Here is a 16306-nt window from a genome sequence, read left to right on the forward strand (position 1 = left end):
CGCTGCTCTAGTATGTCTGTGATCTAAACTCCAGTGCTGGCAGAATAGTTATTACTGAGCTTAATAAATTTATTAAACCTATTTGGCAACTCATAGCATCCACAGAAGCAATAAGGTGTAGAAGTTGGAGGGTGTGATGAAGAAACACTTTGGACTTTCCTTACAATCTCTTGTTTTAGTAATTGTCTATTCTTCCTGAACCCAGCCCCAGAATGAATGGGAAATGATGGAGGATGAGGAGTTACCATCATTTTACATAACAAAACACTTCTATTTGGTAACTATATAGCTGACTACAAACTCTGGTTCTCTTAACTCCTGAAACACAATTCATTTCAGTAGAGTTTGCCGCACTCACAGGGACAAAAGTTCTCCATGCTGGTATAGAATTACCACAAATGGCCAATTCAAGAAAAACAGTTTAAAATCTTCATTGGTTATTGATCATGTTGGATATTCCAAAATACCACTTTAAGAATGAAGGCTAATCTGTTATGACATAATATGACTCTTGCAATTACACACAGACATGCTCATGTACACTTTGATATTTATTAACAAAAATCCAAAAAAGGGTTAGATCAAAACTACAATAAGGGTTAAATTAAAAGTTGTTTTTAGTTGTATTGTTTCTAAGGGACTGTAACCAGTCTAGAAAGATGTTTTATCTCCTAAAACAGGACTTATATCACACCAGTAAAGTATTAGATTTCAAGAAGAATTCTTTCTCTTCCCTGTTGTTAAAGCAAAATATGGTGGAGGTCTTTATTTTTACCTGCAAACCTGCTTGAGACATAGATGGATTGGAGTAGGGTGGGTGGAGGGAAAAGTTAAACAAAAGGTTAAAAAAAACAAAACACGTAGGATATGAAAGCTAGTGAGGAAAAAGTGTCACGGACTACCTAAGAATCAATCACTGAAGTAATCTTCCAGTCCCTCCATATCCATTTCCTGAGAGGAATTGAGAGAGGCCAGAGCAGAAGAGGCATCCTTGGTTTTCTGGACACTTGGTTTGGGCTGAGGAGTCTCTGGTTGGATGGGTTCCTTCTTCATGTCTTTTCCACCATTTAGAATCCTTTGGCTCTCGATAAAGAATTGATTAGGATGATTCAATGAAAAGCCACAATCATCTACCTGTACAGGGAAGTGAATGTATATCACATTAACACGTAGCTAAAGTATAAATAAAAGGGCTTCACACACTGTCCCAGATCTCATTCAAAATCTATTTAATACCTGAAACATGGATCCTAGCAGTTCTCATTCATAACATTCAATCTGCTACTTACATTTCATTCAGGGGCAGCTTCAACCACTACCTCAACACGAACGACTCCTGCATTTACACTTAGAGCCAACTTGGCTCCAGCTCCCTATCTCTCAGTTCTGTATCCAACTCCTACTCAACACCTTGGGTGGCTGAAAGGCAGTTCCAAGCAAAATGCCTGGCACACTGTCAGTCAATAGATATTTGTTATTAAAAAAGGAAGAATTTTCTTTAAACATTCCAGAATCAGAGGGAATGAGTACAGACACTGGTCCCTGATACCACTCATATTTTAGAGCTTATTTATAAGTCTGGCATAGGTTATCCCATCTATATAATAAAAGCCTAAGTGACCCTTATGGTGGAACAAACAGAACGACCAGTTGCTATGATGTACACTGACCACCAGGGGTCAGATGCTCAACTCAGGAGCTGCCCCCTGGTGGTCAGTGCACTCCCCACAGGGGGAGTGCTGCTCAGCCAGAAGGCAGGCTCACGGCTAGCGAGCACAGCGGTGGTGGTGCCTCTCCCAGTGCTAAGAAGCAGCAAGCTGAGTGTTAAGGAGCAACGAGTAGGTGGGCAGTAAGGAGCGAGGGGTCCCAGACTTCAAGAGGGTGCAGGCCAGGCTGAGGGACCCCCCCCCCCGCCCCAGTGCATGAATTTCATGCACTGGGCCTCTAGTTTAGTATAATACAAACTCTGAAAAAGCAACCTAATTTAATGTTATTTTCTTCATTCCAATCTTGGCCTTTCTCTGCTCTTTCTTTGTATAGAAAATCTTTTTATAATATCATTATGGATTAATGCAAACATGACCAGGTTCATTGTTTTATGCTATTTCTTTTCTCAATTACTATTGCTCAACTTGAGATTAAATTGTGAATATCATTTCAAATTACCCATTACTCTGTGTCTACTAAAGACCTACTCAGCCTTTGAGAGGGTATCAATACTTTGTTTATTTGAAGATTCAGTAAACACTACTTTCCCTAAATTTTGATTCCAAAATTTACTAATGGTGAACAAAATATATTCCTTAATAGTAGCTAATAATTATTTAATGACTATTATGCCAGACATTGTTCTAAGTGGCATAAACACACACTCATTTGTGCGCGCGCACACACACACCCCATTAACTTCCACAGGAGCCCTCTGAAAGTAGGTTATCAATATTTTCCCAGTTTTTCAGACGAGGCATCTGTGAAAGGATGAGATGAAGGAACTTGCCCAACAACACACACTGACAGGGCGGGAGATGGGATATCAATCAGCAGAGTCCATGCTCATAACCAGTGTGTGCAGCTGCCTTGTTCTTGTGCCGAGGTCAGTATTTTTATGTTGTATTCATTCTAAAACTTATAAACGTTTACTAACTCTTAGTGCTTGATATTGGGGAGTGCCATAAGAGCAGTATAACACTTACAATGAAGTTTCTCCTGAGTGTGAACCTCCTGCATGATTTACTCTCTTCATGTTTAGCCAATGGATCAGACTGAGCTGATCACTTGTAACACAGCCTCATTCAAATCCCTGCCCTTCCTGCCTCTGCAGTTGGAATTGACAACAAAAAGAATACCATTTTATGTTATTCTGCTGATTTTTCTTGGTTAAGGGGTATTTTCATTTCATATTTTTATAAACTGAGAAATTATTATACTTCTTTTGGTCATCTATCTTATATTTATCAACCTTTTTATGTCTCACTCTTCATACTGAAGTGATTTGTATACAGTAGATGTCTAATAAATATTTAGTAAGTTGGGCCCAGAACTAACCAGTGTATGCCAGTCATGCATTTGACATATTGATTGAAGACTTAATATGTATAAGGGCCAGTAGTAGTTTGAGCTAGTAGTAGTTTTCAGCATATAAGAATGTATCTCAGAAAAAAAAACACAACGTATTTGACTAAGACTAACTCTAAAGAAATTTCCAGCCTAGTAAGTCATATACTTAAAAACCTCTACCAAGAATGAAGTGATAGGGGTCACAGATGAAGGCCTATTATACTCCACATGAGAGAGAAATTCTGGCTGGGGAGATCAAGGAAGGCTTTGTGAAGGAAGTGGTGTATGAGTTGAGTCTGGAAAGATGGAGAAAGTAAAAAGCTGAAAATGAAGTCAAGGGCAATACAAGCAGCAGGACCATATGAGCAAGGTAAAGAGGCGACATCCCAGGAAAGGAAGTAGTTCAGGTGGCCTGGTGTGAAAGGCATATAAAAGGGAGTAATGGCCAATGAGGCTGGAAAGAGAGCCTTGAAAACCAGGCTAAGTAGTCCAGACCTAATTCTGTAGGCAACAGGGAGTCATTTAGAATCCTTAAGAAGGGACATGATGTGATTAGAGCTATGTGAAATCTTACAGTAGATTAAAATGGATTAGCAGGGGGTTAAAGGACTTGCTGTCAGGATCCAGAATGAACCCTCTTACCAGGTGGGCCAATAAATAGAAACAAGGTCTTTTCTGGTAATACTTCAGTAACCCAGGATTCTCTGATTCTCTTTAGTCAATTGTTTACATGTTGGGCCAATAATGTTATTGTAACGTTGGTGTATAACAGATTGATAACAGATTGATACAGACTAACTTAAGAGTTATTGCCCAGATCACTAAGAACACATTTTTATCTGCTACTTTGCGGCTTAATTTCAAAATATTTCCTGATTGTTTTAGATACATCTATGGTTTTTTTTATTAACAATGAAGTAATTTGTGAATAAAAAGTTTGAATTTTACAAAGTATTTCATTTTGTAAGTCTGTTGCCTAGCACATTTCAATCAGACGGTTTTATGTTTTAAATAGATTACACTAGAGGCCCGGTGCATGAGATTCATGCACTCGGGGGGGGGGGGGGTCCCTCAGCCTGGCCTGTGCCCTCTCGCAGTTGGACATCCTTAGTTCTGCCACGGAGGTGAGAGAGGTTCCCGGCACCGTGGCTGAGCTCACCAGCTATGAGCCCGGCTTCTGGCTGAGTGGCGCTCCCCCTGTGGGAGCACACTGACCACCATGGGGCAAGCTCCTGCATTGAGCGTCTGCCCCCAGTGGTCAGTGCCCATCATAGCGACTGGTCATTCGGCCATTCGGTCGATTTGCATACTAGTATTAGCCTTTTATTATATAAGATTAGACTGGAAAGACCTGGGGTTCCTTTAAGTTGAACTTCTTCCATGTACAGACTAGGATCTGAGGCCTAAAGTGATTACATAGTTTATGCAAAACCACAGAACTAGTAATTGGTTTTGTTTGAATTAGAATTCAGGCCTTTAAATATATATATATATAATTGATTTCAAAGAGGAAGGGAGAGGGAGAGAGATAGAAACATCAATGATGAGAGAGAATCATTGATCGGCTGCCTCTGGCATGCCCCTTAATGGGTATTGAGCCTGCAACCTGGTATGCTCTGACCAGGAATCAAACTGTGACCTCCTGGTTCATAGGTCAATGCTCAACCACTGAACTACATCGGCTGAGCTAGAATTCAGGTTTTTTCACTATATCACTCAGTGGCTCTCAAATGTGCTTTAAGAGGTTTTATGCAAGGTCAAATAAATGTACAACCTCATCATAAATATGACTTCTAAACTTGACTATAAAGATTATAAAAACATGTTATTTCATGCAAAACGAATCTAGCACCATGTACTATAATTAGATATTGGGGATTTAGTACACTTTGCTTCCGTTGTTAAAATTTTCAATACCTGTCCAGAGAAGATGACTCTCTGGATTAAACTGAATTATTAGACTTCAGTGTGGGCAAAAAGGAAAAAGGTAATCTTTATAAGCCTCAGTTTCCTTAGCAATGAAATGAAAATAATAACAATGGCTATGTCATAGAATTGCTATGTGGAGAACCCAAGAAAAATGAATGTAAAAATAAAGAGTTGTTTGTTCTATGAATTCTAATTTAAATGTTTACAAAGACTCCAGAAAGGCAAGCCACCTAATAAAAAGTTGAATTCTCAAAAGCTAGGGAAAAACATGTTACTTTATATGTATCTTTAATTTCATTTTCTGCTTTAAAGAAACCCAAACTAAAACTTGGAGAAGATGCATTTTGGGCATCATTTATGAAAAAAAGAAAAAGAAAAAAAAGAAATTGAATTCTAATCCCAAAACTACACTCAACAAAAGCCTTCCCTTACATCAAAAGATTAGGAAGTAAATGACATTTTAATACTTTAAAATATGATGTTTAAGAAATGTACTTATTTTTTCTGAATCTCAATTTTCATTAATATCCTTATTAATCAATTAAAACAGTGCCAAGGGTCTTGAAATGAGGACCTGTACCATGTTTCTGTGTAATATTAGTTTTTCAATTTTCTCTCTTAGGTCTACAATTGCCCTTTCTTAACTCATTTTGTTAATAAGTTCATTTTACTAAAGTTGCTTGATAGCATAATGAAATTATGAAGCGTTTCCTTCTGTTTACTGCACTGTATTTTTGTCTAGGATGGGTTTTTTGTCTTTTGAGTGTTTCTTTCATTTTTATTTTTGGCTGAAGTGTACAGCAGTCCTCAAGTTATTTCATTATAACATTGATGAGATGCATAGGAACCTAACTCTTGTTTATAAGTAGACTGTGGTAAAATTGGTTGCACTTAAATTTATAGGATGTTTTGCTTAAAGTCACAGAACCTATTGACAACATTACGTGAGGACCTATTATGTATGGTTGACATTCAATTTCCTTTCATGTTGCTCAGTTTTTGGGCTGGAAGGTGAGTAGCATAAACCAAACAGAATGAAAACAGATTTTAATCTAAATCACATTAGAAAAAAGAATAAAGGAAGTTACCCCAATTTCACTTATTTCTGCTTATGAGTCAATAGAGGTTTCCTTTACTCCTCATTGAAAACAAAACAAAAATATTCTGCTTCATTCTGGATTTGGAAATAGTGAGAGTTTTCGCAAGTTTGCCTGGTGTGAACCTAGTGTGTCTTTCCTTGTCTTTTTTTCTTTTTTGGTTGCTATCTGTGATGTTTTTTCTTTGTGGCTTATAATTTTTTATTATGTTTTATGCATTTTTAAGTATTGGGAAAGGAAATTTTATAATGCATTTTCATTCTGCCATATTAGCGTGGAATTCCCAAATAATTATAAAGGATCTGAAACAAGAGCAGTATAATTGAAGTCTAGAAGAACGGGGTGAGGTGGAGGACTCTATAGCAGTGATGGCGAACCTTTTGAGCTCGGCGTGTCAGCATTTTGAAAAACCCTAACTTAACTCTGGTGCCGTGTCACATATAGAAATTTTTTGATATTTGCAGCCATAGTAAAACAAAGACATATTTTTGATATTTATTTTATATCTTTAAATGCCATTTAACAAAGAAAAATCAACCAAAAAAATGAGTTCGCGTGTCACCTCTGACACGCGTGTCATAGGTTCACCATCACTGCTCTATAGGCTACATTATAAAGTTTGGATTTTATGTTAAAGGCCATTAGGAAGCCTCTTAAGATTTTTAAAAAGCAGGTTACAGAGATGATCAGATTCCTCTATTTAAAGATCACTCTAGCAGCTGTGTGGAAGAGAAAGAACTGGAATGATGCATGTGTGCTAGATGCTGGGAAATGAGTTAGGAAGCTACTGCAGTGGTCCAAGTGAGAGATGATGGTGGCTTCTAGCCCAGGATTCTAATGGATATTCATAACAATGACCCTGAGTTATTATTAAAAAGCTTAATTGTATTTGGTATATCTTGTTTAAAATTATAGGAAAATATGTGATAGATTTTAACAAGCTATCTGTAGAGATTTATATGGTTGGGAAAACATTATACTTAGCTGTTTGGAAAATAAGTACCCAAAAAGACTCCAGCGCCTAAAGAGGTCTATTTCTAAAGACATTGTTTCCTATTAAAAGTCAGATTAATCTACACAAGGCTTAATGTTGTCATTTACGCATGGAGTATTCTGAAAGGAAAAAAAAAGTGCACTACAGCATAAAATACTGCTCCCTAAAAACACTGAGGAAAACAGTTCTCAAACAGGCCAGCTACTGACATCTACTAAGTGAATCTCCCTCAAACATTCGCTTGGAATCAACACGTTTTGCACACAGTGACCTTCACACAAACATAGTCTTATATTTCTGCCACAGAAAATGTACATTTTGAAGGCATGGAAGCAATATTGTTTTACCTATGGGATGTTTGGGTTTTAATCAAGAGGTTCTGCAATGACAGCTTATAATGAGGCAGCTGGTATTACCAAAAAAGCCATATGGAACGTTCACAGTGCTGCTGTAAATGGTATCAATTAACTGGTTTATTTTCAGAACTTTTATTAAAGTGAGTTTGATTATAGAAGCCTCGGGAAAATAAACAGAGGGCGTTTTTTTTTTGGAGGATGGGGAAGGAGCAGGCAGAATGGCAGAAACCTAACAATAAAAATTCTGTTTTTAAATTAAATTAGAAAAAAAAGTAAGTGAAGATATTCACAACTAGAAATCTATACTGAGACATCCAGTGAACACAAATAGCCTTTTTATTTCATTGATTTATATGTGGTTTAAGTTAGACTATTTCTATATGTGGAGGATTTAGACATGTCTTTTCAATGTCTTTATTAATCTAAGGCAGGTTTTAAAAATTGACAATAGCAATGATATTCTTGTAGGAATAATCATAGGAGAGATACTACAAAAGCAATTGAGAACTAAAAAAAAATTTTAGTGAATGTCACAAAGTCAATGTTTAAATTTAACTTTCATCTTATTAAAAAGGAAAGAGGTTGAATAATAGAACTTAATTTGTGAAGGCTCCGAGGCCTCTTAATCAAAAGAGTCAACAAATAATGAAAAACATACACAAAATTAAAACTCTCAATCTGAGCAAGCTAATTCAGGAATCCGGTCTTCAAGGGTAAGAGTCATGTAACACTGGTGCTGAAAATATCAAACATATATATGTGGCTTGTCTGGTGAAATTCCTATTCTGATAAAACCAATGAGATCCTGTTGTTTACATTTTCTTGATATTCAGTCCTTTAAATTTTGTAAAAATTTTTTAATTTTAATAATTTTCAATGACAGTTGACATTCAATATTACTAACTTATGAAGTAATCCCGGTACATACATAGTTATTACAATATTATTGTATTCCCTACATTGTATTTTAAATTCTGTGGCTATTTTGTAACTCCCAATTTATACTACTTAATCCCTTCACTTTTTTCACTCACCTTCTCAACTCCCCTCCCATCTGGTAACCATAAATTTGTTCTCTGTATCCAAGTTTGTTCCTATTTTGTTAATTTGTCTTTTAGATTCCACATATAAATGAAATCATATGGTATTTGTCTTTCACTGACCTATTTCATTTAGCATAATACTTGCTCAGTCCATCCATATTGTTGCGAAAGGCAATATTTTTTGTTGGGCTGAGTAATATTCCATGGTAGATATATATCACTTCTTCTTTATCCATTCATCTACCAATGAACACAAGTTGCTTCCAAATATTATAAATAGCTAGAGGCCCAGTGCACAAATTTGTGCACAGGTGGGGTCCCTCGGCCTGGCTGGCGATCGGGGCCATGGCGGGGGGGCATCCAGCGGGGAGAGGGGCCGCGGGAGATTGGCTGTGGGAGTGCACTGACCACCGGGGGCAGCTCCTGCATTAAGCATCTTCCCCCTGGTGGTCAGTGCATGTCATAGCGACTGGTTGACCTGTCCTGGTTGTTCGGTCATAATGGTCGCTTAGGCTTTTATATATATAGATGCTGATATCTTTTCAAACTGGTGTTTTGTTTTTTTCAGATATTCTGAAGTGGAATTGTTGAGTCACACGGTAGTTCTATTTTTAATTTTTTAAGATCTTCCATATTGATTTCCAATTTACAATCCCACCAACAGTGCATAAGGATTCTCTTTTCTCCACATCCTGGCCAACACTTCTTTGTAGATTTACTGAAAGTCATTTTGGCATGTGTAAGGTGATATTTAATTGTGGTTTTAACTTGCATTTTTTTTATGATTAGTGATATTGAGCATCTTTTCATATGTCTATTGGCCATCAGGTCCTCTGTCCATTGTTTTGTGAGTTTTAGTTTGTTTGTGCTTAGTTGAATGAGTTCCTTATATATTTTTGTATATTAATCCTTTACCACATGTATCATTGGCGAATATCTCCTCACATTCAGTAGGATGTCTTTTTGTTTTGTTGGTAGTTTCCTTTGCTGTGTACAATTCTTTCTCATTTGTTTATTTTTTCTTTTGTTTCTCTTGCCCAAGGAGACATATAAAAAAAATCGCTAAAAACAATGTTAAAATGTTTTCTTCTAGGAATTTTATGGTTTCAGGTCTTACATTTAAGTCTTTATTCCATTTTTAAGTTATTCTTGTATATATTCCTAACACCATTTATTGAAGAAACTGTCTTTACCCTATTGTATATTCTTGTTGTTGTCACAGAGTAATTGACCATATATGTGTGGATTTATTTTTGGGCTCTCTATTCTCTTCCACTGATCTATGTGTCTGTTTTTATGCCAGTACCATGCCATTTTGATTACTATCGCTTTGTACTATAGTTTGATATCAGGTATCATGATACCTCCAACTTTGTTGTTCTTTCTCAAGATTGTTGTGGCTATTTGGGGTCTTTTATGGTTCTACATAAATTTTAGGGTTATTTGTCCTAGTTTTATGAAAATGCCATTGGTGTTTTGATAGAAATTACATTGTATAGGTTGCTTTCCATAGTATAGACATTTCAATAACATTAATTCTTCATATTCATTAATACAATATATTCTTCCATTTATTTGCATCTTATTCAATTTCTTCCTTAAATGTCTTAGAGTTTTCTGAGTACAGGGCTTTCATCTCCTTGGTTAAATTTATTCCTAGGTATTTTATTCTTTTTTGATACAACTGTAAATGGAATTTTATTAATGTCTGATAGTTCATTATTGGTATATTAAAATGTAACCGGTATCTGAATATTAATTTTATATTCTGCTACTTTACTGGGTTCATTTATTAGTTCTAGTAGTTTTATTTGTGGAATCTTTACGCTTTTCTATGTATAGTATGTCATTTGCAAATAATAACTACTTTCTTTCCAATTTGGATGCCTTTTATTTCTTCTTCTTATCTGATTGCTATGGTCAGGATTTCCAATACTATGCTGAAATAAAAGTGATGAAAGTGGACATCCTCATCTTATTCCTGATCTTAAAGAAAAGATGTTCAGCTTTTCCCTGGTATGATGTTAGCTGTGGGTTTGTCATATATGGCCTTTATTATGTTAAGATATGTTCCTTCTACACATACTTTGTTGAGAGTTTTTATCACAAATAGGTGGAGGATTTTGTCAAATGCCTTTTCTGCATCTATTGATATTTGATTTTTATCCTTTATTTTGTTTACGTGTTATGCCACATTAATTGATTTGCGAATATTGAACAAACCTTCCATCCCAGAAATAAATCTCACTTGATCATGGTATATGGTATTTTTAATGTATTGCTGAATTTGGCTTGCTAATATTTCATTGAGAATTTTGCTTCTATGTTCATCAGTGATATTGATCTATAACTTACTTTTTTGGTAGTGTCTTTCTCTAGTTTTGTTATCATGGTACTGCTGAACTCATAAAGTCAGTTTGGGAGCCTTCCTTCGTATTTATTTTTTTTGAATACTTTGAGAAGGATAGGTATTAATTATAATTTGAATGTTTGGTAAGTTCACCTCTGAAGCCATCAGGTCCAGGACTTTGGTTTGTTGGGAGTTTTTGTTGTTATTTACTGATAAATTTCCTTACTAGTTATCAGTCTTTTCGGATTTTTCTGTTTCTTCCAGATTCAATCTTGAAAGATATGTTTCTAGGAATTTATCCATTTCTTCCAGATTGTCCAATTTGGTGGCATATATTTCATAGTATTTTCTTATGATTTTTTTGGTATTGGTTGTCATTTGTTTCATGTCCGATTTTATTATTTGTGCAGTCTCTTTTTTATTTGACAAATATTGCTAGAGATTTATCAGTTTTATCTTTGCATAGAACCAGCTCTTGGTTCCATTGATCTTTCCTATTATTTTTGAAGACTCTATTTCATTCTGATGTTTATTATTTTTCTTCCTTCTACTCACTTTGGGCTATGTTTGTTCTTGTTCTAGTTCATTTAGGTATAAGGTTAGATTGAGATTGTTCTTGTTACATGATGGCAAACCTGTAGTGCTATAAATTTCCATCTGAGAACTGCTTTGGCTGTCAGTGTGTCTTCACTTTCATTCATCTCAAGGTAACTTTTGATTTCTTCCTTAATCTCATTAGCCAGTATATTGTTTGCTGCCATGCTATTTAGCCTCCAAGTGTTTGTGTGTTTTTCAGTTTTCTTGATATTGATTTCTAGTTTCAAACCATTGTGATTGAGCAGCTGCTTGATATGGTTTCAATCTTCTTAAATTTATTTAGCATTGCTTATGACTTAACATGTGGTCTATCCTGAAAAATGTTCCCCTTGCACTTGAAAAAAAATGTATATACTGCTGCCTTTTGGGTGAAATGTTGTAGGAATATCAATTAAGTCCATCTGCTCTAATGTGTTACTTAAGGCCACGGGTCCCTTGTTGATTTTCTGTCTGGATGATCTATCCATTGATGCCAATGGGGTGTTAAATTCCCCTACCCTGACTGTATTACTGCCATTCTCTCAGTTCATGTCCGTCAATATTTGCTTTATATATTAGGACTCCTACCTTGGGAGCTAAAACGTTTACAAAGGTTATGTCCTGTTGTTGGATTGATCTTTATCATTATGAAATGCCCTTCTTAATCTCTTGTTACAGCCTTTATTTTAAAGTCTATTTTGTCTGATATAAGTATAGCTACCTCAGATTTTTTCTCATTTCCATTTGCATGAAATATCTTTTTCCATCCTTTTACTTTCAGTCTGTATGTGTCTTTTGATTTGAAGTGGGTCTACGGTAAGCAGCATATGTTTAGCTCTTGTTTTTTTATCCACTATGTCTTTTGATTGGAGCATTTAATCCATTTACATTTAAAGTAATTAATGACAGATATGTAGTTATTGCCATTTTATTAATTGCTTTCTCATTGTTTTGTAGTTCTCAATTCATTTCTAATTCTGTTACTCTCTTGTAGGTCAATGACTTTCTATAGTGTTATATTTGAATTCCTTTCTCTCTATTTCTTATATATCTCTTATAGATTTTTGGTTTGTGGTTACCATACATCAAACTATGTTTATAGCAATCTATTTTAAGTAGATGGTCGCTTAAGTATGAACACATTCTAAAATCACAATTTTTATTCAGCCCCTCCACCTTTATGTATGTGTCTATGTGTATCCCTTAATTTATTGTTCTAATTACACATGTAATTACACATGGTCTTCCTACTTTTGCCTTTTAACCTTTGTATTAGCTCTTAGAGTTAGTTATACACTGCTTTGCCTTTTGTTAACTGTTTGCCTTTTCAGTGAGGATTTTTTCTTTCTATTTTTTAAATCTTTTTTTCTTAAAGAAGTCTTTTTAATATTAGTATTTATAACACTGGCTTAGTGCTGATGCAATCCTTTACCTTTATCTTATCTGCAAAACTCTTATCTCTCCTTCAATTAGAAATGATAGCCTTGCCCTAAACGATTTGGCTCAGTGGATAGAGCATCGGCCTGTAGACTCAAGGGTCCCAGGTTCGATTCTGGTCAAGGGCATGTACCTTGGTTGCGGGCACATCCCCAGTGGGGACTGTGCAGAAGGCAGCTGATTGATGTTTCTCTCTCATCGATGTTTCTAACTCTCTATCACTCTCCCTTCCTCTCTGTAAAAAATCAATAAAATATATTAGAAAAAAAAAAGAAAAAAAAGAAATGATAGCCTTGCTGGGTAGTGATAGTTCTAACTTTCATCACTGAATATTTCATGCCATTTCCTCTAGCCTGCAAAGTTTTTGCTGAGAAATCAGCTGACAGTATTATGGGAAGCACCCTTGTACATAGCTAAATGCTTTTGTCTTGCTATTTTATGGTTCTGTCTTTAACCTTTGGCATTTTATTTTATTTTTTTAAAATATATTTTATTGATTTTTTTACAGAGAGGAAGGGAGAGAGATAGAGAGTTAGAAACATCGATGAGAGAGAAACATCGATCAGCTGCCTCCTGCACATCTCCTACTGGGGATGTGCCCGCAACCCAGGTACATGCCCTTGACCGGAATCGAACCTGGGACCTTTCAGTCCGCAGGCCGACGCTCTATCCACTGAGCCAAACTGGTTTCGGCACCTTTGGCATTTTAATTATGCTGAGTCTTGGTGTGGGCCTCTTTGGTTTTGTCTTGTTTGGGACTCTGTGTTTATTTCCTTTACCAGGTTAGGGAAGTTTCTGCTCATTATTTCTTCAAACAGGACTTCAATTTCTTGTTCTCTTTTTTTCTAGTACACCTCTGATGTGAATGTTGATATGTTCTACCAGATACTGTAGAACAGCACAGTCCTGGTTAGGCTCATAAGCTCTAGATGAGTTACTCAATAGCCTATTTCAAATCCAAGTTCCTTCCCCGATAAGCACTATAATTGTATACAGGTTGTTCAGCTTTTCTAAGCTCTATTCATAACAGGGGATAAAATAGTGCTTAAATGTGGATCAAAATAGCTAATGTGTCCAAAGTACTCTGGGCTATGCCTGGCATGCATAAGGGTTTTATAGATGTTGGCTGATGTCAATATTGTTATTTTCATCATCATTAGTAATATTATAGGATACATTTTCCTATAAAATATTTTATCAAAAATTCTGCAGTTATATAACCACAATGAAAAAATTTCATGAAAACTAAATTTAAAAAAATATTGTAAAATTTAGCATAGCATAGTAGCTAATTATGAATTCAATAAATACACCTTTTGGAAAGGGTTATGGATCCCTTTGTATCCTGAACATCACCGACTCCCAAAAATGCTCGATGTACTCACAGAAGCAATGTTTCTGTAGGTGCATTGATCTCCAAGTCTTCTTGGATGTCTAGGTTAGGAGGCCATGGCCAGGATCAGTATTTGCAAACGGAGTATCAGTGGGCTGAATGTGACTTCAGATGTGCAGTTGACCGACATAGGGTCTTAAAACCTGTCAATGTGAATGCCTCTAAGGGTATGAATCTTTAGTATACCACAGTTCCTCTCTGGTATTAATCTCGGGAAGCTTCACTTTTTTAAATTTTTTTTTTTATACCTCAGAGTTTGCAACCTTTGTTCTATACCTTTCAGAACGTACTACAGCAGGCCTTTCTTGTACTAAAGAGGCTGGCATTGAGAGAAACCAAACACATTTCCCTGACTCCTTGAAGTTAAGGGTCCACCATGTGACCTAGGTTCTTCATGCAGATAAATACAAGAGTTGGGTAGTAGCTTAAACATGAGGTGGCAGCAAGTGAAAGGATCACATTTTCTGCAGGGAAGACGGTCAAAGACTTAGGTTCCTCCGGGCAGCTGTGGCCAAAAGTTCTAGATCTACTCCAGAGGTTGGCTGAGGCCTGTGCGTCAAATCTTGCCAGCTGCTTTTGTAAAGAAAGTTCTACTGGAACACAGCCATGGCTGTTCATTTACATACTGTCTATGGCTGTACTACACAGCAGAGCAAGGACAGAGACCATATGGACTGTAAAGCCTAAAATTCTTACGATCTGGCACTTTACAAAAGTTTCCCAACTCTTGGTCTCATCTCTGGATGTGGAGTGGTGGGTGACAGCTGTAGTACAGTACGGTTTTCTCATGATGTAGCTCCTCCTAGTAACAACATTCTTGGTTCTGGAGCATCTAAGCTTAATTCTCTGGCCCTTCTATAAACTTCATAAGCCGCCACCCAGTACTGTGTGATAAATTCCTTTCTGCTAAAAATGGCTGGAGTGGTTTCTATTGCTGCAACTAAAACCCCTGAATGAAGCAAAGAGTAACAAAAGACAAAGAATTAGGCTATAAAGTTTAAAAATATACTTACATTATGTGTTATCTCAAAGTACTTCTGACAGGCTACCTGGTAATGTGTCCCTTTTACTAAATCCAAAATCTGAAATGAATGGAAAGGAGAGAGAAAAGAATTAGAAATTCAGCTTCTTCTGAATCACTGTAGCTCCTGGTTGTTGGCCATCTTCATTCCAGACAGGAAACACATTAAATCACGCAACGTGTTGTACTTCTGCAGCCTCGACACGGTGATAACGTTGACATTACACAGTACTGTTTAGGTCAGCATTAAACCACAGACAACAAGAGATAGTAAGTAATCTTTCTGACCTACTAACTGTGAATCTCAGTAACTTGACCTTGACAACAAGATGAAAATAGATTCTAGTATTATGACTTTGACAGTTATTGTCAGATCATCATATTGCAACATCTCTTCTAAAATTGTAGATAAAAATATGGTAATCTAAATGGTTGCAGCATGAAGCAATCAAGTATAGTATTTAGCTTTTTATTTTTCACATTACCAGTCTATACAGATACAGCATAAACTACAGCTGTGTGCCCATCAGGACAATTTAATGAAAACCCTTTGGATGAGTATCTGTGGAGAGGGAATGCTTTTACCTTCAATCAGATTTGTCCTTTTTTGAAATGAAGTTATTTCTAGTAAAGCTCAGCAGAATATGAGAGTGAATGGTCTATTCTGAACACCTATTAGGAACATCATCCTATCTTTTGTAAATACATTTGATTTCTAATTCTACTGCATGCAATCTCCTCAGAATGGTGCAAACTCCCATTCTTATCAGTAGAGTGCAATGCCAGCTGAAATTAGTAAAGTTTCACCACCTCCCCCGCCAAATATACATATTTTTTTATTTGGCCAGTTTATCAAACACCGTGAAATACTGGAATTAAGAAACAGCTTCAAATGAAGGGAAATATCATTCTGGAGAAATGTGAATTTCTATCCCTTTTCAAAAGGCTGACTTTCCTATGACAAAAAGAAATGCACATCAAGTCTCAAATTCCTGCTGTCATCATTATTGAATATAGCTTACATCTTTTGACAAATTACAGTTGCAGAATGGC

At 36.2% G+C, this 16306-nt stretch overlaps 1 protein-coding gene across 2 annotated transcripts in view; it reads right to left on the minus strand.

The window, feature by feature from the left end:
* Nucleotides 1-538: 538 nt before the first annotated feature.
* The window catches only part of PRIM2 (DNA primase subunit 2), a 282575-nt gene continuing 266807 nt past the window's right edge, over nucleotides 539-16306 (minus strand). For both annotated transcript variants that reach the window (XM_059701297.1, XM_059701298.1), the window contains exons 13-14: nucleotides 15246-15314; nucleotides 539-1134 (exon numbers count right to left, since the gene is read on the minus strand). In XM_059701297.1, the coding sequence (XP_059557280.1) occupies nucleotides 910-1134; nucleotides 15246-15314 (294 nt within the window). In that variant the 3' untranslated portion in view covers nucleotides 539-909. The remainder of the gene's footprint in view (nucleotides 1135-15245; nucleotides 15315-16306) is intronic.

The sequence above is a fragment of the Myotis daubentonii genome, chromosome 6, assembly GCF_963259705.1.
Source record: "Myotis daubentonii chromosome 6, mMyoDau2.1, whole genome shotgun sequence".
NCBI classification, from domain to species: Eukaryota; Metazoa; Chordata; class Mammalia; order Chiroptera; family Vespertilionidae; genus Myotis; species Myotis daubentonii.